The sequence below is a fragment of the Podarcis filfolensis genome (genome assembly GCF_964270895.1).
Source record: "Podarcis filfolensis genome assembly, chromosome: 9".
Classification (NCBI taxonomy): Eukaryota; Metazoa; Chordata; class Lepidosauria; order Squamata; family Lacertidae; genus Podarcis; species Podarcis filfolensis.
Window position 1 is genome coordinate 9,817,734 of NC_139610.1, and position 27,929 is coordinate 9,845,662.

General features: G+C 43.1%; 1 protein-coding gene and 1 long non-coding RNA gene across 13 annotated transcripts in view; one reads left to right on the plus strand and one right to left on the minus strand.

The window, feature by feature from the left end:
• LOC310770352 overlaps window positions 1-27,929 on the plus strand; it is a 516,476-nt gene that overhangs the window by 238,027 nt on the left and 250,520 nt on the right. The gene's annotated exons all lie outside the window — the stretch shown is intronic.
• Window positions 1-27,929, minus strand: part of PPARGC1A (PPARG coactivator 1 alpha) — a 629,161-nt gene that overhangs the window by 27,452 nt on the left and 573,780 nt on the right. For 8 of the 12 annotated variants that reach the window (XR_014551951.1, XR_014551952.1, XR_014551953.1 and 5 more), the window contains 5 exons: window positions 23,189-23,383; window positions 18,446-18,571; window positions 17,034-17,238; window positions 7,415-7,460; window positions 7,232-7,305 (listed from right to left, as the gene is read on the minus strand). Coding sequence is in view for 7 of the 12 variants with exons in the window: in XM_083630267.1 (XP_083486393.1) it covers window positions 7,232-7,305; window positions 7,415-7,460; window positions 17,034-17,238; window positions 18,446-18,571; window positions 23,189-23,383 (646 nt within the window). In the remaining 5 variants the exon portion in view is untranslated. The remainder of the gene's footprint in view (window positions 1-7,231; window positions 7,306-7,414; window positions 7,461-17,033; window positions 17,239-18,445; window positions 18,572-23,188; window positions 23,384-27,929) is intronic. The other 4 variants (XR_014551954.1, XR_014551955.1, XM_083630270.1 and 1 more) reach the window with 1 other exon arrangement.

Here is a 27,929-nt window from a genome sequence, read left to right on the forward strand (position 1 = left end):
AATACCTCTGGCACTGTCTCCTCCTCTCCCTGCTCCCCGAGAAGGATTCCCCAACTGCAGTGCAAGGCTGCTTAAATTGCCTTCCTCTCTCTGCCACAACTTTCCATGGTATTTTCCATTTTAAAATGCACAATCTTTTCCCTACACTCCCAGAAAACGTGCGCATGGCACAACCGAGTAATGCATGCATCACTATTCCAAACATTTAACACAGTTATGTTATGTTTTGTTTTTAAAAAGAAGTTATCCAAGTGTAGATGCCCCTCTTGGACAGTCATTTGAACAGGAAAATTAGTGTGAGCCTGAATGTCCTTTATCCAAGTATCACTTTAGCCACAAACTCATTAGGTGTTTTGGAATGGTGCTTCCATTTTTGGAACGGAAAGAGAAGTCAAATGTTTCACGGAATGCGTGTGTGTGTGTGTGTGTGTGTGTGTGAACTGCTCTGACCAATCTAGGAGAATTATATACACGCTTATACATTTGATCCAAAATAAGGTCCTCAAAGTAGATATAAATAAATAAGTCAGTTTACTGTACTGTACTATATACTGTACTGTGAGACTTATTATACAATAGCATGCTATTCAATAAAACAATTCAACACAAAGAATTCAATGTACAATTTTAAAAAGCCCATAAAAGCAGCATACCACAATTACAGGAACAGGGAATCGTTTGACTGGTATTTGAGGCCAAGGAAAGCTCGAGTAAATACATCTGTTTTTAACAGCTTGTGGAAGTTCAGTCCGCTCCCTCACAGATTTGACCAAAATGGGTTAGATTTATCTAGACCTGAATGTAACATTTTAGCCTAGGCTTGCACATACTGCCGACCCACCAAACTGAACCCAGCCCACAAGGTGTTTATCGTGGCCCCCACCTGGAAGGCAGCACTACCTGGCTAGTGGGCTGTGTCCACTGAGGTGGGCCGCAAATTGTGCAAGTCTGCTTTAGCTGTTGCAGAATGCCAGTTCCCACCTAAGATTAATGTCAATGTGCTTTTGAAATTTATTCCAAAACTCTTATCCCTTTACAACACAGGTTTACACTGATGGCAATTTTTCTGTCAAAATTTAACATGACTGAGAGTACTTCAGCGTTAACGTACAAACATCTGATAATGCGTCTCGTTTGTGGATGCATATTGGCGGGCTGTAGAGAGTTGAACCTTCCTGGAGACATGCTGTGAGTATCAGCATTATTAAAAAAACAACAACCCACCAGATTCTTTTACATCTTATGAGTTTGGAAATGGGATTATCAAGGGAAACATTATTTAAAGCCACTTAAGGCACTGAACACAAGATAATGGCCTGATTCAGTAAAAGAATCAGCAGGGCTTCTGTATGACACAAAACGGCAGAAGCTGGGAATGGATAATAAAATTAAATAGCCATCATATAATAAAGGACTACATGTCTGTTGAGCAGTCAGTTTAATCTTGTTGTCAGTACAGCAGAGGATAAATATAGACCTCTGGAAAGATCTAATAATTTACTAGATGGCATTCCCCTGGTCCAACCTTCCGCCACCCATTCTTGATCATATCACTTTATCGCTTTGTGGGTAGACAACCCAAACACCAGCCATAGGGGTGGCCAGGCTGCAATTCAGAGTGGAAACGGGGTAGGGAACACTTCAGATAATGGGACTTCTGCTTGGTGTGTGTTACTACAATGAACATCTGGAATTTGGTGACTGTCAACATTCACATGTGAATGCTAACTAACCCAGACTAGGTTTGGGTACGTCTGAAAAGCTAAGCAATATACCGGTGGACTCTTGGTAACTACCTAAAATATGGCCCAAGAATGAGGAAATCCCAGTTTATTTTTTCCAGCATTCCCAAAACAGTCAATGATACCTGCTTACAGGTATCATGCACTGTGTTAGAACTTTGTGTGTCTCTTTCTCTTCTTTCCTTCCTTCCTTTCTTTTTTTAAAAACATAATTTTTCGAATCTAGATTGTCAAGATAGCCTAAAAAAGAGAACCATGAAACAAATCTAAAACAGCTCTTCCTTTCTTTCTTCTTTGAAGGCAGGACACAAGCTTTAGAACCAAGTCAAATAAATTAAGGAATACTTCCCTCAATATGAGGCAAAAGTTGCATTGATATGCACTTTTTGGGGAACTAGCATCTTCACAGTACACTACTCTCTTGAGCTTTGGGGCAACATGCAGTAATGAAGGAGTGGAACAGGGGTGGGAAGGCAACAGATGTACACCCAATCTCAGGGTTGGAGCTTCTTTTCTAGATGGCAATTTTTTCAGAAGATAAAACAAATAAAGGACAACATGGAGCCTACTGGATCAGGCCAATGGTCCACCTAGTCCTACTCTCACAGTGGCCAACCAGAGGCCTGTGAAAATGGCTCAAGCACAATAGAACCCTGCCCACTTGATGCAATATGTTCTTTTTATGCTCCCCAAGTTAGTTGTGTCCATTAACTTCAGCGGCTCTGCTCTGAGTAGGACTAGTGTTGACTAGCACTCACTGGTCCCAAGTCACAGTTGCCACATTTCCACTGCAGATGCAAGGATCCATGATTTGCAAAATGTCGCTGTAGTTCTGGTCCACAAAGGGTACCTGTTATGTACTGAGTTGAATAGGATCCAAAAGGCAGCAGTCTGATTGGTCTTAGAACAATAGGATTCAGAATGCAGCAGTCTGATTGGTCCACAGGAGCCACCCAATCCAGTTCCAGGTGGAAGTGAATCCGCAACCTGATTGGCCTACAGGTGAATCCCGGAATTAGCCAATCACATGGGGCCCATTGTGTAAATAATGTATATAAAGCAGACATTCTGGGGGAACTTCCATTCCTCCTGAGCATTTTCTTGATGTTCTCCCTGATCTTGAGAAAGACTTTATACTACAATAATCCATCTGTCTTGTGCCTGAATAATTTCTGTGTCACCTATAGGACCAAGCTTCATCAACAAATATTAATGATGTCTCATGTAGGATACTCAGCACAGCATCATCTAATTTCTTGAGCAGAATATGCCACCAGAACATGTCACACCAGCAGAACCAAAGTGCGAACTATCAAGATGCTTTAATGAAGTGTTTGTCGTTTCACAAGATCCATCTTTTGATCCATCTTTAGTGCAAAGGTGCATTTGGGAAGCTACTTCTTAATCAAGCTTCATTCTGCCAGGGACCATACTTCCTCAAGGATAATCTATTGGAACTATATGTCAGTGGTGGGCAGAGCTAGGGTCTATGGGAGGTGGAGCCCAGAGGGTTAAGTAAAGGAGAATAAAGACTACCTTGCTTCAGATTTAACTGTGACCATTTCCTTAGATTAAAATTACCAACCATAGGCCAATCTACTCAGAAGTAATCCCTAAAAGGTGTTATGGGGTTACTGTCAAATAAGTATATAAATACTTTTTGAAAAATAATAATACAACAGACTAATACAGCTTTGAAAAACAAATGAAAGCAATTCCTTTCTGACTTTAGTATGCTATACACACAACAGAAACGCACCCATTTGTTTTCAGACAGCTGGGGAGAAAGGGACTATGATGGGGAAACTGCTTTAAAGGCCGACATCAATTTATCTTCATCAAAACAAATTCTGCTCTATTTGTTCTGAAACTACATAGAAAGAGGTGAAAATACTAAAAAAGCTAAGAAAATCAAGGAGGAAACAAGCAGGAAGAAAGGGATTATGATTGTTCCTGCTTTAACTCGCCACTGATTGGCATACATGTCACAATGAGGAAAAGTTGTATAATTATGCAACTGAGACCGAAGGTATATCTGAAGAGCCTGACTTTGACTAGGATGTTCTGATTTTAATATGGTGGAATTAAAACAGATTTTCTTTCAGGAAATATTTATTAAAACATAAGCTAAAATGTAAAAAAAGGTATATACATTGCAAGCATTGCATTTTTCCTGGATGATTTATCCTCAGTGAAATTATCCTCATGGATACCTGCCCTGTTAGACAGTTTGGACAAGTTAAATTTGTTTTCATTAGCTTTGTGTACACAATTTTTTTTTAATGCTGCTAAACAAGGAAAATACGATGATTTTCCTCACAGGGAAAAACAAACAAACATGCAGTAGCCATCATTCTTAAATAAATTATTCTGAAATGTCCATGGACAGACTCTGTTTTATATGGGAGACAAAAATGGAGTGAAAATGCGGCATGCATACAACATATCATGTGAATATTGCCACTGGTAGTACAAAATGGGGGCAGGTTATGTTTTGCCCTAACAATTCTAATCTAGTAGTTCATTGTCTGATTGCTGCATAGTTGCTGCAGCAAGCTAAATCGAAAATATTTGGGTGTATAATATATACTTGAAAGAACAGTCACTGGGGCATTAGAGGCTATTTTTTCCCCTTAAGCAAAACCTGAAAAACAGGATTTATTCCATGCATGCTTACACTGCCTATTTTGCATCTTTGCCACGATGCTCCCATAAATTATTTCAATACATTGTAGATCTCTTCCGGCCATCTTGAACCTGCTATGGCCCAAACTGGGCAAAAAGTGTGGAAGTTATCACCTCAAATTCTTAAACTGATGAGGTGCAAAATGTGATTTTGGAACTGTTCCTTCAAATATGTCTTACCTGAAGAAACAGCAGGACATTTTGAGAACTTAAACCCAAAATTTTGAGAACTTAAACCCAAAATTTAAGTTTATTACCTACAAAAATTAAAAATGGAAATGGCATAATCCCTGGGGAGTTGCCAGGAAATTCATTCCCTAAGCATTCCCTCCCAGTTCACCTGATGGCCTATCTTGACAAAACAGATATACAATTAATCTTGCAATCCCTAGGGCAAAATCCCAGATGATGATGATGATGATCTGAGGTATAGAATGAATTTAAAGATTCAGCTTTATAAACACCCATCCAGAATATATAAATGATACCAATAATAATTGGAGAGGGGAGAATTTTTATCAGTTGACTGTGTAGTAAAGTAACCACTTTTGTTAGAAAGGAGAAGGCAGCAGAGAGGAAGTGAGGGAAAGAGTGGAAAACCAAGGAAGGTGCTTTTCATATTGTTATACAGTGGTACCTCGGGTTACATACGCTTCAGGTTACAGACTCCGCTAACCCAGAAATAGTGCTTCAGGTTAAGAACTTTGCTTCAGGATGAGAACAGAAAACGTGCTCTGGCGGTGCAGTGGCAGTGGGAGGCCCCATTAGCTAAAGTGGTGCTTCAGGTTAAGAACAGTTTCAGGTTAAGAACAGACCTCCAGAACGAATTAAGTACTTAACCCGAGGTACCACTGTAGTGTACAGTACTTCAATAGTGCAACCAGGCCCACTCATAGTGGGAGCAATGCAACCACTATCTAAAATATTATAAACAATGTCAGGGCAACATTAAAGACAGCATCTAGGCAGAAGACACAACACTGCTGTCTACTACAGGTTGGAATTAAATCTCTGTTAATGACCATAATTGTTGTTGTTGTTGTTGTTGTTGTTGTTGTTGTTTTGTTGTTGTTATTTCTATACTACCACAGACCCTCTAAGTGTTTCTATTTTCCAGGGACAGTCCCAGATTTACAAAGGCTGTCCTGGTTTCTGATTTGATTCCAGAATGTCCTGCTTTTCCTTAGGGCATCCCTATTGTCACTGGGGAAATGCTGGAGGGGACATCTCAGTTTGGTGTCACCTGCAAATTTGATGAGCATCCCCTCAATTCCTTCATCCAAATTATTTATAAAGACGTCGAACAACAACGGGCCCTGGACAGAACCCTACGGCACCCCACTTGTCACTTGCTTAAACGGTTCCTCCCACCAATGCTTTATTAAGATTTTTTTAAAAAAATAACAAACAAATGTATATAAAATCAGAACATCGCTTGTTTAAAAGTTATTACATGGAACCCAGTAAATATGCCAGGATTCTCTGTGGGGTGGGGACAGAAGTCACGTGCTTTAAATGTGTCCACATGGGCCTAATATATCTTGCACTAAAGAATATTAACCTGTGAAGAGTCAGTGAAACCACTCCCTTCAGCTTTTGCAGACTCCAGGAGTGAGCAGAAGATATCTCAAAGGAAAGCAATACATTTAGGCTGACATCCTAGGTACATTTTCTTTGAAAGTAAACATTCTTGCAGGTAAAGATAGACAGGACTGAACTGTTAACTACCCAATGGTCAGACTTTTTCAAAAAGTGTACATAAGCATAATATAATCAAGTTATGGAAGGCTACATAAAAAACACATAAGGATTTGAAGCCTGAAAGGATCAAGAATAGGTTAGGAGTGTAAAATGAAGGTACAAGGCAGAGGACCATAATAAGACTAGATTTCATTATGAGTGTATTTTTTAAAAAAGTTGTGGATTGCCCTTAACTTGAGAGAGGACAAGTTCATGGCAGGTGCAATACTATGGCTTTCAGACAAGGCTGCCGAGGTCTACATTCTAATACTCAAGATATCCTCAAAGCTCATACTTTCTAAAGTTAGACAAAAACAAGAGAATTGATTATTCCATTACTGCTTTGTGGTCTGCAAACGTCATCAAGAGAAGGTCACTGTCTGCAATCCAATACTAAGCTTAGATGGTCCCTTTCCTGTTACCCAGCAAAAATGTTGTTTGGCAAAGTTTTATCCTCTAATTTAAACAGGAAGGAAGCAAATTCTAAAACACTGATCAGATGGTATAAATCTTCTGTTGTGCAGTCTGTGAGCCAGTTCACATATGCATTCACAACCCTTGAACACTCAGTCTTCAATGACTTGCACCCAAATGTGCGAAATATTTCAAATGGAAAGCATCAAGTTTGAGGTAATATAAAAACTCTTGCTGATTATTCTTGTATAAATGCAAGCCATCGACTGATGGCTGCAGTCATCAAGTAATGAACACACATGTGTGAATCATCCCTTTCAGGTAAGAGAAGGTGGGAGTAAGGGAAATGCAGCTAAAATTTAGCAATATATACGTCAGGGGACTGGGAATTTATTCCAGATAAATTATTTCATTCGTTTTTCCTCCCTAGACATTATACTAAGCTCTGTAACAGTGGAATCATAATTCTAAAGCAAATCTCATCTTAAGGAACCATGTGGGGAAAATTGTTGTTAAAAGTACATTACAATTAATCTCTTAAGAGACCACGGTAACATATTGCTGTGCAATTCATAATGTCAAGCTAGCAATAAAAAACCCCCACACAAAACATCTATATCTATATACATATCTGACAATGCACTTCTCACCTGCAGTTCCAGAGAGTTCCACACTTAAAGTTTGTTCAATAGTCTTGTTCTCAAATGGGGAACCCTTGGGATCACTGGAAGACAGGGCACATTTATAAAAACAAGCTGAAATGGAGTTGCTGTAGCCAAAATGTATTTAAAACCCCTTCCCTGTTGTAAATATTTACAGTTCTTGATACTTACTTTGGTGACTCGGGCGTCAAAGGAAGCGATAAACTCATTGGTTTGGCTGAAAAAGGGAGGGTGAAAAAGAAGGAAAACCAGGTGTAAAATATGGTGAAAGAAATTGAGAATTTTGTGCTGTCTTGAATTAGTTTGGAAGCAGACCTGATAGAAAATGCATGGCTGCTTTTTGAAAAACAGCCCCACACCTTCTACATTCCTAAAATTTTGCATTAAGCAAATACTTTGATGCCACCCCAACTGTCAATTCTCCTACTATATATAGGCTGCTACTCGTGGGAGCAGAGAAATTCACAGCCGTTCTGATGTTTTGACTAGGAATTTCCAGTCCATGCCAGTTTCACATGTGTTTATTCATCAGAATCCCAGAATTACACTGGGATTCCCCCCTCCCCCTCAAAAAAGATAAACATGTATGGAAATTTGTATTTTGGACTCACAGCTGTCCATGGAGACGCAGGTTAATTCTGTGTCCAGGGCAGCTGTCTACCAGCTCCACCTGGTACGCAGGCTAAGACCCTACCTGCTCGTGGACTGTCTCGCCAGAGTGGTGCATGCTCTAGTTATCTCCCGCTTGGACTACTGCAACGTGCTCTACGTGGGGATACCTTTGAAGGTGACCTGGAAACTGCAATTAATCCAGAATGCGGCAGCTAGACTGGTGACTGGGAGTAGCCGCCGGGACCACATAACACCGGTTCTGAGAGATCTGCATTGGCTCCCAGTACGTTTCCGAGCACAATTCAAAGTGATGGTGCTGACCTTCACCCGCCCTGTGGAATGCCCGCCCTTTGCACCCACCCTGTGGAACGCCCTCCCTTCAGATGTGAAGGAAATAAGCAGCTATCCTATCTTTAAAAGACATCTGAATGCAGCCCTGTTCAGGGAAGTTTTTAATATTTAACACTGTACTGTTTTTAACACTTGATTGGGAGCCGCCCAGAGTGGCTGGGGAAGCTCAGCCAGATGGGCGGGGTATAAATAATAAATTTTATTATTATTATTATTATTATTATTATTATTATTATTATTATTATTTAATCATGTATATTTAAATGCATGTAAAATAACATACACATTTTATCCTTAAAGATGCATTTTGGTTTCTTTCTTTTTTCTGAGCCAAGACTTGTGTCACAACATTTGGAGAAGTGCAAAATCCACAGGGTAATTATGTCCCAATCAATATATTAGTCTGAAAGGCATGCATTAGGTAAGTCTGTTTTAAAATGCAGACCAATGACATTCTTCTCTACCCTAGTTGTGACTTGCACTTTATAGTACCAGCTACTGAGAGTGAAAAGGGATGCAAGACTGTTTCCAGCAGCAACCACACATCACACATTATATTTAATTCCAGCAGCCACACATATTTTATAGATAAAGAGATCTAAACTCCTCTGGAACCCTGAAACAGGTTGCACGATTGATTTATGCCAACTGCTGTACACCTGCAATACAGACCTGAGACCTTAGAAAACTACACACACAGACACCCCCAAAAATACACAGAACATAGTGTGACAATGTGCTTCCTTCACATTTAATTTAGACTACAGTTCACGTTTCACTTGGATGTACAGCGGCCGTATAACTACAAAGCAACAGAACTCTATGAATATTCAGTTGACTTCACTTGTACAATATACAGTTTTATATACAGCACTAGGAAAATAGGTTGTTTCTGTGAGGCCAAGACCCAAGCAAATATGATCCAAGTGCTTGCAAATTATTCTGCAAATAGGGGGAAGAGAGTCGCAGATGGCTTAAATTGGGGTTTAACTCCTCCATGCTAAAACCCTGACATGAATGAACAACAGCACTTTTAGCAGTTAAACCTTCCGCCATCCTTTGTTAGAAAACAATTGGGATACCAATCTTTTGCTGCCCCTCCACACACACACACAAAAAACTCCTCACCATGGAACAGCCTTTACTTGCCAGAGAAAGTAATAATAAATAGAGTTGGAAGAGATCTCAGGTGTCATCTAGACCCTGCTCAATGCAGAAAGCAACTACAGCAGATGGCTACTCAGCCTCTGCTTAAGGACCACCAGCAAGGGAGACCCCACCACCAAGCAGACTAGTCTACTGTTGTGTACCAACAGGAAGTTTCTCTTAGAGATTTGTTGACTCCCTGAAGTTTCCACCCACTGGTTCTAGTCCTTCTCTCTGGAGTGACAGGGGAAATGTCTGCTCCACCTTACGTGTGATCCTGAACTGGGGTTGTACTGTCTCTGGACTTCACATATTGTATCACAGTGTGGTACGTTGGCTAGACAGCCACGGACAGATAGTCTCTACAGAGGGTGGTGAACACAGCACATGATATCATGGGCTATCCCCTGAGCCCGCTAGATGACATCGCAGGGGATTGTTGCCTTAGGAGAGCGAGAAAAATTCACAGGGACGATTCACACCCCGGCCAGCACCTCTTTAATCTTCTACCCTCGGGCAGGAGTTATAGAAGTATGATCAGTCGTACCAACAGGCTAAAAAACAATTTCTATCCGTGGGCTGTTAGGCTGCTGAACGGAAAATATAGTGCAACTGATTTTTGGGGCTGGTGTGTTGTGCGAAAAGAACACAGAGTGCAATGAGATTGAGTGTTTGGGGGCGGGAGGGAGGCTCGGTTAATTTCATTGTACACAGGTTGTACATTGTCAATAAAGGTGGTATTATTATTATTATTATTATTATTATTATTATTATTATTATTATTCAGCCTTTTTTTTCAGGGTTTCCAGAAGCAAGAGTTTAATTTTGCTAGCAGGCAATTTTCTGCTTGGCTTGAGAAGTTGTGCAGTTCACTCCAAGAAATATCCATTAGGTTCTATCTCTCAAGTCAACCGCCAAGGAGCCACTTTTCTCCTGACCTGTCAGGTGCCACTCTTTGCCATCGGCAGACCCAAGCTTTATCCTACCAGCAGTCGCCCCCTGATCCACCACCATCGCCTTTTAACCCTTCCCCTCACACATCTCCCTCAGGTGAGCTGGTGTGGATCTGGACTGGGACCTGGGGCTGTTTCCTTGCTATTTGCGTGCTGTTAAACTTCCTCTAGGGGACGCAGGTGGCGCTGTGGTCTAAACCACAGAGCCTAGGGCTTGCCAATCGGAAGGTCGGTGGTTCAAATACCCGCGACGGGGTGAGCTACCGTTGCTCGGTCCCAGCTCCTGCCCACCTAGCAGTTTGAAAGCACATCAAAGTGCAAGGAGATAAATAGGTACCACTCCGGCGGGAAGGTAAACGGCATTTCTGTGCGCTGCTCTGGTTCGCCAGAAGTGGCTTAGTCATGCTGGCCACATGACCCGGAAGCTGTCTGCGGACAAACACTGGCTCCTTCGGCCTATAGAGCGAGATGAGCATGCAACCCCAGAGTCATCCGCTACTGGACCAACGGTCATGGGTACCTTTACCTTTAAACTTCCTCTAGCAGGGCAAACAGCAGCTGAATTCACAGGGGGAAAGAGTGTGGTGGGAAAGTGTTAACAGCCTTCCCCCCCCCCCCCCCCCGCAACACGGTCCCAATCTAGATCCACAAACACACCTCTGACTGGCCAACATTCAAAGGGACAGGATATCTGATCACAGATGGAGATCACCTCACCTAGCTTGGCTCTTTCTCAATCACTGGCTTTGGAATGTGTTAAACACTTCAATAGAAATGCTGCGGCATTTTATACAATAGAGGCAATAGTAAAACACTGCCTGCACGAAGCATCTTTTGGTTTTCCCCAGGTGCCTCCTATCTGCATTTTCAGCAACAGAAAGGAACTGCACAATGCACAGAATGGTTTCCCTTGAGCTCGTGTTTTAGAATATCTACAAGATTTGGCTACGTTTGGAGGGGATGAGGGAGTAGGGATTGCAGATTTCACCCTTCACCCCTGCTTTACATGCAGAAGGTCTTTAGTTCCATCCACAACATCTCTAGGCTGGGCTGGGGAAAGCCACTGCCGGAAACCTTGGAAGAGTTGCTCCCAGTAGTGTAGAGTCTACATTGTGGATTGGGGTTGGGAACCAGATGTTGCGGAACTACATCTCCCATCAACCCCAGCCAGCATGGCCAATAGTCAGGAGTGATAGGCGTTGCAGTCTTTCTGGAGGGCCAAAGATGCCTGCTATAGACAAGAACCAGTTAAACGGGCCTGTGACTCTGCTTACGGCAGCTCCCTAAAAATGCAAGCCCTGCTTCTGTGCTCAAAAATTACCTTCAGGTAGATAAAACAAGGAGTGACACTTGGCCAGACCACATGAAGATACAAGTGCTTACTGCAGGAGGCAAGGACTAAGGTGGTAGAGCGTGTTCTCATTAAAAGAGAGTACATGTTGCGGTGGGGGCCAGCCAATCCACCCCTCTATTGCCAGGCGGGTTGGGGTGCTTGGTCTCTGGCAGGGATTGGTAGTTTGAGTTGCTGGGGTAATTTTGGTGTTGCTAATTTAAGTGCTCACTGGAAGGACAGATCCTGAAGCTGAGGCTCCAATACTTTGGCCACCTCATGAGAAGAGAAGACTCCCTGGAAAAGACCCTGATGTTGGGAAAGATGGCGGGCACAAGGAGAAGGGGACGACAGAGGACAAGATGGTTGGACAGTGTTCTCGAAGCTACCAGCATGAGTTCGACCAAACTGCGGGAGGCAGTGGAAGACAGGAGTGCCTGGCGTGCTCTGGTCCATGGGGTCACGAAGAGTCGGACACGACTAAACGACTAAACAACAACAATTTGGGGGAGGGAACAGAGGTTTTTAAGCAGTGCACACAGTGTTCAGCTTTCTCTTTCGATGGGTGCACCGGATCACCCACCTGCCCTCCCTTATTTGAGGTCTTGTGCGTTGACCTTGCTATGCCTGTCATGGGGTCATCTGCCATTGGGGCAGGGGCCTGGTAGGAATGTTGTCCATTTGGCTGATTGGCTGGTGCCATTTGGTTTTTGCCTACTGCGTAGCAAATCGTCACAACTTGTAAGGTTGCGGTTAAAAAGGTAAAGGTACCCCTGCCCGTACGGGCCAGTCGTGTCCGACTCTAGGGCTGTGCGCTCATCTCACTTAAGAGGCCGGGAGCCAGCGCTATCCAAAGATACTTCCGGGTCACGTGGCCAGCGTGACGAAGCTGCTCTGGCGAGCCAGCACCAGCGCAGCACACGGAAACGCCGTTTACCCTCCCGCTATAAAGCGGTACCTATTTATCTACTTGCACTTAGGGGTGCTTTCGAACTGCTAGGTGGGCAGGAGCTGGGACCGAAAGACGGGAGCTCACCCCGCCGCGGGGATTCGAACCGCCGACCATACGATCAGCAAGTCCTAAGCACTGAGGTTTTACCCACAGCGCCACCCGCGTTAGGCATTGGTTAAAAATTGGTTGAAGGAGGGGTAAGGATTGGCTGGGCCTGCCCCTCCAATGCTTCTGCTGCAAGGGAATTCCGTTAAAGCAATTCAGGGGCTTGTCATGCTTTTGTCCAAATCCCTGGAATTGGGTTTGGGCTGCGTAAGCCCCGGGAGCATGCGGGGAGAAGGTGAGGGCCTGTGGCGCAGCTCCAGTTTCTCACCAATATTGTTTCCCCTTACTGACTTTCGCTGGAATCCGGATGTCAGTTTTGTCCCCAGGCCGGGGGGACAGATAGTCCTAACCAATGCCTAACAAACCACTCACATCCATGTATGTTAATAAAGTTGTGGCCAAAATTATGCCGAAAACCTTAAACAAAAATTCTGTGTGATATGTGTGTTATTGGGAGGGTGTCTTGGGGACCTCCACACGCAATGGCTTCACTGAGCCTTAGCATGGCAGAAGTAATCACAACATTGAATTGCTTCTTGCACTGCAGATAAGAGAAGGCAGCCCTGCTGCTCAAAAAACATTACCATTTGGGAACAAAAAACTCAGGGTGTGGGGAGAAATTAATCTTTGTTTCCAACTCTGCTTGTAACCAAGTTCTAGAACCAAATTCTCTCACTCATTGACACTGGAGCTACAGATGCTTGCAGATGTAACAGACTCTCGGTTTCTTACCTCTGGAGACAAGGCCAGTAGATGACTTTTTTTTAAAGTGGCAGGATCTCTAAATAAAGCCTAGGGTAAAGGTAAAGGGACCCCTGACCATTAGGTCCAGTCGTGGCCGACTCTGGGGTTGCGGCGCTCATCTCTCTTCACTGGCCGAGGGAGTCGGCGTACAGCTTCCGGGTCATGTGGCCAGCATGACTAAGCCACTTCTGGCGAACCAGAACAGTGCACGGAAACGCCGTTTACCTTCCCGCCGGAGCGGTACCTATTTATCTACTTGCACTTTGACATGCTTTTGAACTGCTAGGTTGGCAGGAGCAGGGACCGAGCAACGGGAGCTCACCCCGTTGCGGGGATTTGCACCGGCGACCTTCTGATCAGCAAGTCCTAGGCTCTGTGGTTTAATCCACAGTGCCACCCACGTCCCTTTAGATAAATCCTACTTGGGCCTATAAGCCTTTAGAAAGTGGCATCAGGAGAAAGCAAGAAAAGGAACAACTCAGCTGGGAAAGAGGAGGTCATTTGCATTTTTTCAACCCGGCCGTAGCAGTTAGTATAGGACCAAAATCCCCTCTTAATACACTGGAGGATACTAAACGTCATTACGGATGCTTAGTTGGCCATAAAGTTTCTTGTTTGGTAAGTGAGCAAGAGGGGTCAGGACGGTTCCTACACTTGACACTGTTTAGAGAACAAAACAATAAAATGGTGGGGTTTTTTAAAGTTATAATAGGGCTGACACATTTATTGCCTATTCAGAAGCTGCAAGAAAGCTGTTTTTATTGTCTCTTAAGGAATATATTGCAAGTTAACAATGTCTTCATTTTAGTCCGGTGAAAATAAAAGAGGCTCCCTAATGAACTGGGTAGCCCAGCTTGTCCAGGACAGTAATTATTTCCCAGGAACGCATCACTACTTTTGTGCTGTTGGAATCCAGTTAACCCTCAACTCCCCCATGGCTACAAATCCATCTTCAGGTTACTCCTTCCCAATTGTCTTTATCTTCAGCTCAGGACTATACACAGATGTATGTCAGAAGCATAGCCAGTCCTGACCCCCTTACGACTCCTCTTTCAAGGGGCTACATTTGCAAACACACACATACCGCATTCACATTAGGCCTTGGAAGTAAAAGGTTAAGGTAAAGCACCCCTGGATGGTTAAGTCCAGTCAAAGGTGACTATGGGGTTACGGCACTCATCTCACTTTTCAGGCCAAGGGAGCCGGCGTTTGTCCATAGACAGCTTTCCGGATCATGTGGCCAACAGGACTAGACCGCTTCTGGCACAACAGAACACCATGAAAAGTGCCAGAGTGCACAGAAATGCCGTTTACCTTCCTGCCGGAGTGGTACCTATTTATCTACTGGCACTGGTATGCTTTCGAACTGCAGGACCTGGGACAGAGCAATGGGAGCTCACTCCATCATGGGGATTCGAACTGCCGACCTTCTGATCAGCAAGCCCAAAAGGCTCAGTGTATTCTTAAGTATTCTTAACAGACCTTAGGTGCTCACTTAAAAACCACTGTGTGTGAAGAGACTCTTTACTTGAGAAATCTTAAACCCTTTACCCCTAAGCTCTTTGCACACAGAATGTGTTCTAAATGCACAAGAGGAAGAGGAGCTATGCTAGTTAAAAATGCACCTTTGCATCTGTGTGCATGCACAAACGTGCCCAGCTAATGTTCCAATTTATGCTAAGCAATTAACAGGAAGCCCAGGCAGAGCTGGGCTGAGAGCTACATGGGTTTAGCCTCACCTCTCAAGGAGCATGACTCCTCTAGGCTGGTGAGCCTCCAAGGAAACACAGCGGCTCCATGCAGCCGGTGGTGGTGCAGTGGTTAGAGTGTTGGACTAGGACCTGGGAGACCAGGGTTCGATTCCCCATGAAGCTCACGGAGTGAATATTATGAAAATGATTTATAGGTGGTACATGACTCCAGTCAAGCTCGCAAAAAATTACCACTTGCCTGATAATAAGTGTTGGAAATGTAAAGAGACTGAAGGTACATTCTTTCACCTTTGGTGGACGTGCCCAAGGATTAAGGCTTTCTGGGAGATGATTTATAATGAAATGAAAAAGGTATTTAAATATACCTTCCTGAAGAAACCAGAGGCCTTTCTCCTGGGCATGGTCGGCCAATTGGTGTCAAAGAAGGACAGAACATTTTTTATGTATGCTACAACAGCAGCAAGAATACTCATCGCAAAGTATTGGAAGACAGAAGATCTACCCACCGTGGAAGAATGGCAGATGAAGGTTATAGACTATATGGGACTGGCAGAAATGACCAGCAGAATCCAAGACCAGGGAAAAGAGACGGCGGAAGAAGATTGGAAGAAATTTAAGGACTATCTTAGGAAACATTGTAAAATTATTGAAGGTTAGAATGATGTTGATTCAGAAAATAAGTGGTTATAAGCTGTAATGATTATGTGATTAAGAAAAGAAAGGTTAAAAATTATACAGAAATTAGGGGAAGGATTTGCTGAATTGAATTAATTAGAGATTGGAATACAGAAAGGGGAGGTATGAGGAGGTCGGGAAAGTAAGTTTTATGAATATAAGGGATTGAAATTATACTTGTTGTTGTATGTGTTTTGTATGGTTTGTATGTATTTTTATTGTTTATGTTTTTCGTCTTGTTTTTTCTATTTTATATAAATTCTTAAAACCTTAATAAATATTTTATATATAAAAAAAAGAAGCTCACAGAGTGACCTTGGGCCAGTCACTACCTCTCAGCCTAAGCTACCTCACAGGGTTGTTGCTGGGATTAAATGAGGAGTAGGAAGCTACCTAGAGCATTGTGAAAAAAGTTGGGTAAGAATGCAACAAACAAATAAATAAAGAATCCCCACTACAGAAGTTCACTATAATCACACAAGGGGCACAAAGGAACCACACAACCCTGAGCAAAAAGTCTCAAACAGTACAGCATGTTGTCTTAGGAGGTGAAATTTATTTTTTATTTTTTTGCAAATTTCTTCAGTGAGGGGGGTATTAAAAATATGGTTTGGGGTGTGAGGAGTTCAAATCTGGTTTTGATTTTTGTGATTGGTCAACTTTTAGCTTGCTAAGTCTACATTTGATTGAGAAGGAAATAAACTGCTTCAGAAAACCAAAGAATTTTGATTTTAACTTTCTGAAAATGTCAGCTAATGCTAAATTATTATTGTTGTTATTGTTGCTGTTGTTGAACTGCAAGTGCTTGGCAATCATTTTAAATAATTTCTACGCAATTGGGAAGTTGAAAAATTCAATGCGCCCTACTCAAACAATGTTTCATTCATTGTATCTTCGGCACCTATCCTTCCAAAATTTTGCAGGGAACTTCCATAGGGACCCCTCTGCACTGTACGTCATGTTCAGGCAAGTTGCCCACAAAAGAAGATAAGCTGCTAGGTGGAGGGTTTCGGCCGACCCAGAGAGGGTCAGGCAATGCTTCCTGGCTCCTGGAAGATTTTAGAGGTGAGCATTGTTCACTGGTCTGAGCCGCTAAGAAATGTTCTCCAGGAAGCTACAGGTTCCCTTCACCTCTCTCCCCCACCAGGGTCTGATCACTTGCAACAATGACAATCATTGGGCACAACCTATTTTTTGATCCCAAGCCTACCTTGCAAATGATGCGTCTGAGAGTGCAAAAGCGCCTTCTTTTTAGAGGTGAATTTGTCTCTGTTGCTGCTCCTGTTCTCTGTTGGTTTGGTCTGAGGAGGGTCATCGTTTGTAGTCAGATACTTGAGAAGCTCTGAGCAGGGACGTCTCTGTGGCTTTTGTGGTTGACAAATGCTCTTCGCTTTATTGCTCCATGAATTCTCAGTCTTAAGAAACAAGTCACAATAAAAGGAAAAGTAATAAAAGAAAGGAAGGAAGGAAGGAAAAGAAAAAAGAAAGCTGAAATTAGTGAACCGAACCTTATCAGAATGGATATAGGATTTCTGAAGAGATGAGATTTTCAGTGAAGTGTTCCTTATAAGAGCACTAGATCTATGAGCTGTGAATAATTGTTTGCAGAACAAGGAAAGAAAATTACATTTAAAATTCCTAAATGACATTTATGCGGCTTTTTTATTTCATTTCTCTTATGTTTCAATGTTCCTACTCAGCAACATATAACTAACAAGACCCTACAGCGCCTTTACTACGAACAGGGAGGGGGGAAAAAATAAGCTGGCTTAAACCTTAATTTGCTGCTGATTGCTCAAGCCCAGCGCTCACAACTCTCTTAAGTACCCCTAAATGCTCTGTTTTCGGTTACAGTCAATGGCAAGACAAACATTGTTTAATACAGCCTGCTAACAGAATTACACCACTGCCAGCATCGGAGCCAATTAATGGCTGACATAGACCTTTCTACTGAGGTTCCAGCATAATCTTTTTCTAAGTTGGGCCGCAAGTGAAGTGGTGGCCTGGAGTCGCACGTCAACACATCAGCCCATCAGTAATATTTTAATGGCACTGTCTACAATTCTGTGGATGGGGAAAGAAGAGAAGCCTTTAAAAATGCGTTAATGCTGCCAAGAAGGGGAAGGCATAACATGAATTATTCAGAATGAAAAAAATGAACAGAAGCAGCTTCTCTTTATGTTTAGGATATCCCCCTCATCCCCACATATGAACAAAACCCCACCGCTTCTGCTCCAACCCCACAATTTGAGATAAGATACCAGGCTATTGGTGCAGTTATTGGGTTGAAAATTCAGTTTGTGTGTAGAAGGAGTAGATGCTCATCTCTCCTTTTCCCTCTCCACAGATAATAACAAGATGTTCTGTGCTGAGGTCTGTATGTGCAATGGCCCAGTTTTAAGATCCTTTGCTTTCACACAATAAGGGTGTGTGTGATCATGGAAACTGGGCCATTGTGTATATGGGCCTCTCCACAGAGTGCCTGCATCCAACATTGCTTAGGGAGTCAGGTGAAACTTTGAGACATATCCCATTCCTTGTGCACTGGCCGGGTAAATGTCTGAGCCCTAGTGGGGGAAAAGGAAACTATTTAAAACCATCTTGATATGTATTGCACTGTACCTTAACCACCACAGGGCTTGTTCTGATCCTGTGATTGGCATGGTTTGCATGGTTGTGTGTGCTGAGGCCACTGCATTCATTGTAATTTAGCTGGGTGTTAGCTGGCGCCAACAAGAGTTTCTTAAGCTGCAAGGATAACAAAGGGAAAGGTTTGGGGTGGGTGCGGAAGGGGGAAGGTTGGGAAGAAAAAGAAATAAGGTTATGCATCTCCGTTCCTCAGGTTTTATCTGAATTTATGAGTCTCAGGTCCAGTTCGGACAAATATCAACATGTATAGAGGCTATGCAAGATGGAAAAGTAGGACTTTGAACAATAGGCCTTGCCCCACGGCTGCTAAAAGTCCACACATGGAAGCAATATTTGCACAGGGCCTCCATGGGTGGCAAAACCATAAATCCATTCATGCCAGTAAAATCTGGGAAACGGTTTAAGCCTATAAACACCGGACTATTCCTGTCTATGCCTAACGCATTCTGCTTCATACATGAATGTCCTGCAAGCCTAGAGTCTAGAAATGCACACTGAGAACACAAAATACTTAATAAACATACAAAAAAAACCACCAATAACCCCCCTCCCTAATCAGCCAAGGGCCTGGCTAGAGAGGAATGCTTTCACCTGGTGTCTAAAGATACGTACTGAAGGCACCAGGCAACTCTCCCTGGAGAAAGCATTCCACAAATGGGGAACCATCGCAGAAAAGGCCTATTCTTGTGTTGCCCCCTCCAGACCTATCGTGGAGGAGGCATATGAAGAAGGGCCTCAGCTGATGACTGCAGGGTCTGGGTCCATTCATATGGGGAGAGGTGGTTCTGGAGACATTGCGGTCCTAAAAAATCATAGCTCCTGCATGCTCCCACTTGAGCACTGTAGTGCAACCAGAAGTGCAGAAAGCATCACTGGGCATGGCCAATGTCCCAGGCCATCCCCTGCAATCAAGGCAGAAGTCAGTCATGCAAACTGCACAGTACACACTGGATGTAGTTGGCTAAGTGGTCTTACAGGGTCCAAGCACGGGCAGAAGTACCCTGACTTTAGGTTTATATTCTTATTTACAGGACTGCCTCTCCTGGTATGCCCTACAGAGGACCTTAAGGTCCATGAATAATCATAGTTTAGAGGTCCCGGGCCCTAAAGAGGTCAGATTATCCTCCAACAGGGCCAGGGCCTTCTCAGTGATGGCTCTGACCTGGTGGAATGCTCCGTCCCATGAGACCAGGGCCCTGCAGGATTGAATTTATTTCCGCAGGGCTTGTAAGACAGGGCTATTCCACCTGGCTTTCAATCTGAAATTAGCCTGATCATTTATTCTCCTTCTTTCCCTCCCCTTCCCCTTTTTATTAAGATTACCCTCTCTGGGATCCCACAGCTAATTCTCCCCTGGTCTCCTCGCTGGCCCAGATAGGACTAATTTAGCCAGCTAGCCCTGGTGATCATCTAATGTTTATTGGATGGATTTCCCCCCTAAATTGATTTTTGAATTCTGAATTTATTCACGTTTTATACTGTATTTTATGCTGTTTTTTGTTGCATAAATTAAGTGTTTAAAATTTGTTGTTAGCCGCCCTGAGCCCGGTTTTCTGAACCAGGAAGGGCGAGGTATAAATAAAATTTATTATTATTATTATTATTATTATTATTATTATTATTATTATTAGGATCATATGAGAAGTTGCATAGCTCAGCTGGTTAGAGCGTGGTGCTGGTAACACCAAGGTTACAAGTTTGGTCCCCTTGTGGGACAGTCACACATTCCTGCAATGCAGGGCGTTAGACTAGATGATCCTCAGGGTCCCTTTCAACTCTACAATTCTTTGATTCTATGATTCAAAATTGCCCACAAAACTGGAGTTGTGTCATCCGTTGTTTCATGAGCTTTTTAAGGGGAAGGGCACTTCTACTCTGACCTCTGAACCTTTCCCAGGATTGTCAAGCATAATGAGCGACACAAGAGTTCCACATTAGTTCCTAAATGGAAGGAATTCTGTGCTTCTAGCCTTAGATACCACAGAACGCGAAAGATAAAATGCCTGCTTCACAGAGTTGTCAAAAAGACGAGCAACGTAAGACTTACAAAACCATTTTACACACTAAAATATATTAGTACTTATCCCTAGGCCAAAAATGATGGTTGTTTTTAGTTTTTTTAAAAAAGGTATACTGTGTTATGTTCGTGATTTAAGAAACAACAGCCAAGGTGGGGGCTGTTTTACCTGGGGAACCACACAACCAATTGCAAATGCAGATTGTGCCCAAGGGCATAGGTAAAGACTTCCAGATTCATAAGAGTCATGACCGTATGTTGCCATATACACACAGGAACATAACTACACACTTTATTTCATATGCATCTGCATAGGGACGTACATTCTCCCCTTCATCACAACCTGTTTGGCTGGATGCAGGCAATGCAGAGAAGTATGAAGCGGAAGGAAAATATAGGAAGCAGAGAGGAGAAAGGAGATTTCAGTTCTCCACAATGTCTTCCTTCCGTGTGAGAAATTCACTTGAGCCAAGCAAACCAGGAGTCAGCAGTAAACACCTATCGGCATCCACAGCCAACCTGAGCCCTTGAAATTCAAGTCAAACTCAACCATATTTTTTTTAATGCTTCATATGACTGCTCTGACACATGAACAAGGCTGCAGAACATCAGTCATAAGCATGACTGCCAGCCACTTGCTTTTACCAGCCAACAAGCTCAAGGACCCATGCACAGAATGGTGCTCAGGGGCCAATAAAATCTAGCCAGCCCTGGAGCCAAGCTCTCTTTGCAATACACCTTGCAAAGGTGGTCACATTAACATGGACCACAGATGGACAAAGAGAAGTCAAATGTAAAGCCATTTGAGTGAAGATTGAAGTGATTGTTTTTTGCATGGTTCTGACATCCTCCATTCTGACAACGTGGGATTCACTTGTCAAAAGACAATGTTTGCCTACAGTAGAGGAAAGTCTGTAGCATAGGGATACAAATGCACAATATGAAGGACAATGCTACATCTCAAAGTAAACAAGGCCTGACAATTGGCTAGTTTTTTTCTGCCAGGCAGAGTGAATACAAATCTTCTTGGTAGCTGATAAAATCATTCAGGAAATGTACATTGCAAGTCATCTTGATAGTCAAAACTATAAGATGCTGAACTTCTCGATTCCATTATGACCAAAAGATAAAAGAGTCCTCTGGCAGCAGAATTGGTTTTTGTAAAGTTAGGGGTTGGTGTTTTCTGAAAATCTTAGCAGTCACTTTTGTAGTGACAGATCTGGCAGCAATGGATATTTGCTGTTAATGAGGGTGCTATTCTCTCAAGACAAAGCAAACTGTAGGGTTTGTCCTGACACATTTCTTGAGGGCCCCTTAGCACATCTGAAAAGGAGCATGAGGAGGCATCACACTGGGCTCTATACACACCAAAAAAGAAAGACTCTAGGACTTCATTTTTTTCCTCCATTTTCTACCACTGTCTCCTCTCCCTTCTCATTCTAATCCTTGCTTCTGCTACAGAATACTGATCTGGAACTATGCTATTGCTGCCATGGGCTCCTTCACACATTACATCTTTTAGCTGCACATCTAACTTGTGTCCAAAAATGCAAAGCAAAAACACTGTCGTGGTTTCCCTCAAAGACTTTAAAGAGCTGTAGTTTGACAACAGTGTTAAACACTATAAACTCTAGGCACCCTAACAGAGATGTAGCTTATTTATTACAAATATTTCACATAGAGGGGAAAGAGGGAACAAAAACTGAACCTGTTTAAGTTGGTAGTGTAGCTGTGGCCTTAGAAATTTGGAGGCGTTTTACTGAGTATCAGCAAATCTTTTCAGTTCACTGAGCAAGAGGCTGGCCATTTGATAGGGTCCTAGTCTGCGGCTAGTTTTATAGGAGGCCCATTCTGAGGAGCCACCACTTCATCTTCTTTCTGGCTTGGCAAATGGAGAGCCAACTCTTATCCCTCAGATTTGGCATAGGCGTTTTCAGTTGCCGATTCCCATATGAAAAGAATTATCTTCCTTTCATCCACTTACTAACACAACCCAAGGAGTTGTGAACAGATGTGAGCCAAACGTGAATCCAGCCTTTATCAATAAGCTGTCTTGGTAACCTATCCATCCTTAAGGAAATCAGCCCTGAGTGCTCACTGGAAGGACAGATCGTGAAGCTGAGGCTCCAATACTTTGGCCACCTCATGAGAAGAGAAGACTCCCTGGAAAAGACCCTGATGCTGGGAAAGATTGAGGGCACAAGGAAAAGGGGACGACAGAGGACGAGATGGTTGGACAGTATTCTCGAAGCTACCAGCATGAGTTTGACCAAACTGCGGGAGGGAGTGGAAGACAGGAGGGCCTGGTGTGCTCTGGTCCATGGGGTCACGAAGAGTCGGACACGACTAAACAACTAAACAACAACAACATCTTGGTAACACATTATTAAAAGTGAAACTTGTTCACACATACCGGAGATCTCCTAATGAGAAAACACATATTCAAAATATTCCCTTTCTGAATGAGCAAGAGTGTGCATTATTGGAAGAAAAACATTCAGGCAATACCATAGGTTCTCCAACAAACATGTTTATCCTGGGCTTTCTGTCTGAAATGCCCAAGTGTGATTAAGCTTTCTTTGGGTTTTCAGTCTAAAAACGAAAAGACCAAACCTTACTGTGGCTACATCATACCCATGCAGTGGATAGTGAGAGGGCACCTCCATTTCCCGTTAAACACTAGGAAGGTAGATTCTTACTAGAGACGGCTCTTCTGCCTCCAGAGGTGGAGGGGTGCCGTCGGGCATCGGCGAAGGGCTGGCATCGTTTTCGTTGGTCACATCGCCATCCGTCAGTGCATCAAATGAAGGCAGTCCATCCTCATCCACAGGGATGCTGTCCAATGTCTCCGTGAGAACTGCTAGCAAATTTGCCTCATTCTCTTCATCTATCTTCTGCAAAAGCAGGAAAACAAGGGAGGAAAAAAGGTGAGTCAGGAAGGGAGTTGTAGCACTTACATTGCCATATAACACATGATCTGGCCCAATTAATTTTTGAGGGCACAAAGTTCTAACTAACTACAGTAGTACCTCGGGTTACAGATGCTTCAGCTAAAATGGTACCTCAGGTTAAGAACAGTTTCAGGTTAATAACGGACCTCCAGAACGAATTAAGTTCTTAACCCGAGGTACCACTGTACCATACTTTTCTGCGTGTAACACGCCCCCATGTATAAGATGCCCCCTATTTGGGGGGACTCCAAATTTATAAAAAGGGGAGAGATTGCCCAGAGTTGTTGAGCTTTTGGGAGGGAGGTTGTTGAGCTATTTTGGGGGGAAACTGCCGAAAATCACTAACCCACTGCTTCTCACATGCGTTGCAAAAGCCACCTATCTCTGGCCCCTCGCCAGCAGAAGCCGCAAATCGCCCACCCATTTGCAGCAGCAGCAGCAGCAGCCAATCAATAACAGCCCTTGCTGCAGCCACCAATAACACGGCCTATAACTGCTGACAATCTCCGGCTCGCAGAAGGAACCAATCCCATGTCCCCCCTATGCACTATCCATGTACAGTGGTATGTCAGGTTAAGAACTTAATTCGTTCCAGAGGTCCATTCTCAACCTGAGGTACCACTTTAGCTAATGGGGCCTCCCGCTGCCACTGCGCCGCCGGCGCACCATTTCTGTTCTCATCCTGAGGTATAGTTTTTAACCCGAGGTACTACTTCCGGGTTAGCGGAGTTTGCAACCCGAAGTGTTTGTAACCCAAGGTGTTTGTAACCCGAGGTACCACTGCATAAGACGACCCCCAATTTTAGACATAATTTTTGAATACAAAATCCTCGTCTTATACACAGAAAAGTACGGTAACTCAGTTTGAATTTCAGGGTAGCACACACCTTTTGCAACAGTTGCTCCACATTGTGCTTTGCAATGTTTCTTCATCCCTTTCCCTATTCTTAATCCAACAGGAATATATTTAGCTCAGTCAACACCCATGTGTCCTATGAACTACACCCAAGATGTTGCTGCAACAACTAACTGATCTAACAAAACCCACAAGGATAATGAAGCAAGACAGCTAATGAGGAGAGCTGCATAAGGAAGAATGTCAAACACCTCTTTGGTTCTCCAGATGCCTTCTCCCACTACCAGAAATGGGAAACCTCTCATTTATATGCATTTCGAAGAAAAGCAATCAATGCTCTTATTATTAATGGAAAACTCCTGGTTTCTTTTTTAAATAAATGTATTCTGCAGGTTGCCTTTGAAGTTGTCCTTTCCTGTTATGTATTTTGAGTGCTCAATACAACTACTGTATGCATTTATCTAATTCAGGCTGCAATTATAAAAAGTAGATTAATTCCTAATCAGATGTGGCTGCAACGTTAATTTGTACTAGATATCTTATTTCAGTACCAGGGACTTGTTTGTGTCAAATCAAATATATTTAATATCCTTGCATTTCTCAATGCAACACGTTCTAATTATCATCCGTATATTTGGAAGGCAGGGGGGGGAATAAAAGCACTTATTATATTTTAGAGATTTGTCGCAGCAATTATTAATGACTTAGGGCTTGGAAAAACTCCCTGTGGAGCCCATGCAAAGACTTTGCTGGCAGCCAAATACAATTCTCAGTAAGATAAAGAAAAGGGAAGCAGACTAGATATTCTCCACAGATGTCACACTTAAGTAGTTTAATACCACCCAGGAACGGGCAAAGGGGTAGTACCTGAATGGCAGTGCAAACCTCAAAATAAAGGCTTTTCTCCATAGAGATTAGCTTAGACTGATCTTAACTGAATTAACTCCTGTTCAGTTAAATCTTCCTTTTGGCAACAGAGCAGTTCAGGAAACAATTACACATGCATACAATTATAATGTCTGATCGTTTTATTATTTCAAGACAAAATACAGCCCTATTTCCATCACCCAAGTGTGCAGAATAAATGGGTGTCCCACCGACATGTGCTGGATGCAACACTTAATTGATCTAAGCGCACCTAAAATCCAATGCATGTTGGGTCTGATCACATAAAAACTTCAGCCCTGGACATTTTGCTCTTTATTAGGGATGAATAAAGGTTCGACAAATAAAACAACATATACTTCTTTGAAGATGTTATATCATTCTTTCAATAAACCACCCTAAGATCTGTTGATGAAGGGTGGTATACAAATCTTAATTTTAACAACAGCAACAACAATAATAATAATACACTCAATAAACTTGAATTTCCCCCATTCTCTCCTTGCTTTTAAGGTCATGGGGACTACATCAGAAAACCAGGACTAAATTGTTAACACAGTTTGATAAGTAACAAGAAGTAAGAGACTTCGTCCCCCATCCCGATTCACACATTGCCGGGGCTAGACGCACTGGACTGTGCATATGTGTTATGTGTCATATGTCAGTGGTATGTGACTCTGCTAATTCAGCGCACAGTTATACTACACACTTTCCATGATGTCTAAATGGGGCTTATAATCATATTGCTTCCCTAAGACCCATTCTGACTTCACAGTTGTATCCACTCTGGTCAAGGGCCATTTATGGGATTCTGCCAGGGCCCCAAACCCTAGCATTGTATTGTATATGCAAGGCAAGTGATACTCAACCCCTTGGGGGTTTCAAGTAGGCACAAGAATTTAGCATAAAGATGAAATATGAAACAAATGTTGAGGATCCTTCTCAAGTAAAAATAACAAAAACTGTAGGATTTCAAGGAAAGTCGAGAGAGTTTTGTTAAGAGCCTAATGAAATGACCCAGTGGGAAGTTTCCACACATCATTAAGCTGCCATCAGATGAAACGGTCCCGCCTCGTCCAAAAACATTTGTGGAATTTAAAAGGAAGCACAAACCTCTCTTGAAAGGCTCTGCACATAAACAAGGAATTAGAAGAGTCAAATAGGTAGAAGCCTTTACGAACGATTTGTATGCCTAATTCTATCTGGGATGGTGATCACAGGACCAGCCCAAGACATTTTGGCCCCGGAGGCAAACCACAAAATGGCACCCACCGCCACCAGAGAAGAAGGGATGGGGAAAGATCGACATCGGGAAGAAGGCGGGAGGAAAGTTCGATATCGGAATCTGCTGCCCCTGTGGATCCCGCTGCCAGAGGCAGTCACCTCACTTTACCTCATGAGTGGGCCGGCCCTGGGTGGTCAATACATCCAGCTCCCCTAAAGGAGAGAACTATAGCCAAGAGCTACAACCTAAAGAACTACAGTGGTAACTCAGGTTAAGTACTTAATTCGTTCCGGAGGTCCGTTCTTAACCTGAAACTTTTCTTAACCTGAAGCACCACTTTAGCTAATGGGGCCTCCTGCTGGTGCCGCGCCGCCGGAGCACGATTTCTGATCTCATCCTGAAGCAAAGTTCTTAACCCGAGGTACTATTTCTGGGTTAGCGGAGTCTGTAACCTGAAGCGTATGTAACCTGAAGCGTATGTAACCCGAGGTACCACTGTATGGAAGTCCTTCATGCCACTCGTTCTACAAGCAGAATCTCTTTGGTATTTAACTGGAGTGGATCCAGCCTCCAAAGCAGAACTTTTTCTTTATAAAAATCCTTTCCAGGTCAGCATTCTTTCTTTGATAATACGGACCCTTCCAGAAGCTCCAGCCTTTGCTGTTCCAGCGCTTGGCATCTGCACTTTCAAACAGACACTGAAGCGCCCCGACATTCAAAGTCGGAATGTGGAGTGGACACTGGCCCTCATCATAGCAATTTCCATTAGTTTTTTGTACAAGTTTCAAAAAATCAAACACCCCTCAGAGGAAAGCAAATGATGTGACAAAGAGGACTCTGTTAAAACAATTAATGTCACTTTCCATTATTGCTCCAGTCCCAATTTACAGAGCAAATAAATCAAAGTCACCACGGACGCTGGTACGCTACCAAGCCAACACATGTCTGTTCACAAATGACGTCGGGAGATAACCTTTGCGAAGCACCGCCATGTTGCTGGCTCCAAAACACTGTTTTATACGGAAACATTTTTATTAGTTCACATAGCCAAAGCGGCGCTGAGAAAAGGTTGTAAGGAGGAAAGGGTCTTATTTTGCTCTCCTTCTCCCTGAGCAATAGGAAGTTGCGGGGCAAGCCTTTTACAGGGTCCATCCATTCTCTTGAGAAATGAGTGTACTGATAGTCTTTGAAATGGGTGTATTTACTAGTACAGTGGTACCTCAGGTTACATACGTTTCAGGTTACAGACTCCGCTAACCCAGAAATAGTATCTCGGGCTAAGAACTTTGCTTCAGGATGAGAACAGAAATCGTGCTCCGGCGGCGTGGGGGCAGCGGGAGGCCCCATTAGCTAAAGTGGTGCTTCAGGTTAAGAACAGTTTCAGGTTAAGAACAGACCTCCGAAACGAATTAAATACTTAACCCGAGGTTCCACTGTATAGAAATAAAAGTGGGAAGGGGCGTTAAATAGCCATAGTACCATCAGCATGAATGAGGAACTGCAGGTTCATGCCTCCTTGCCCT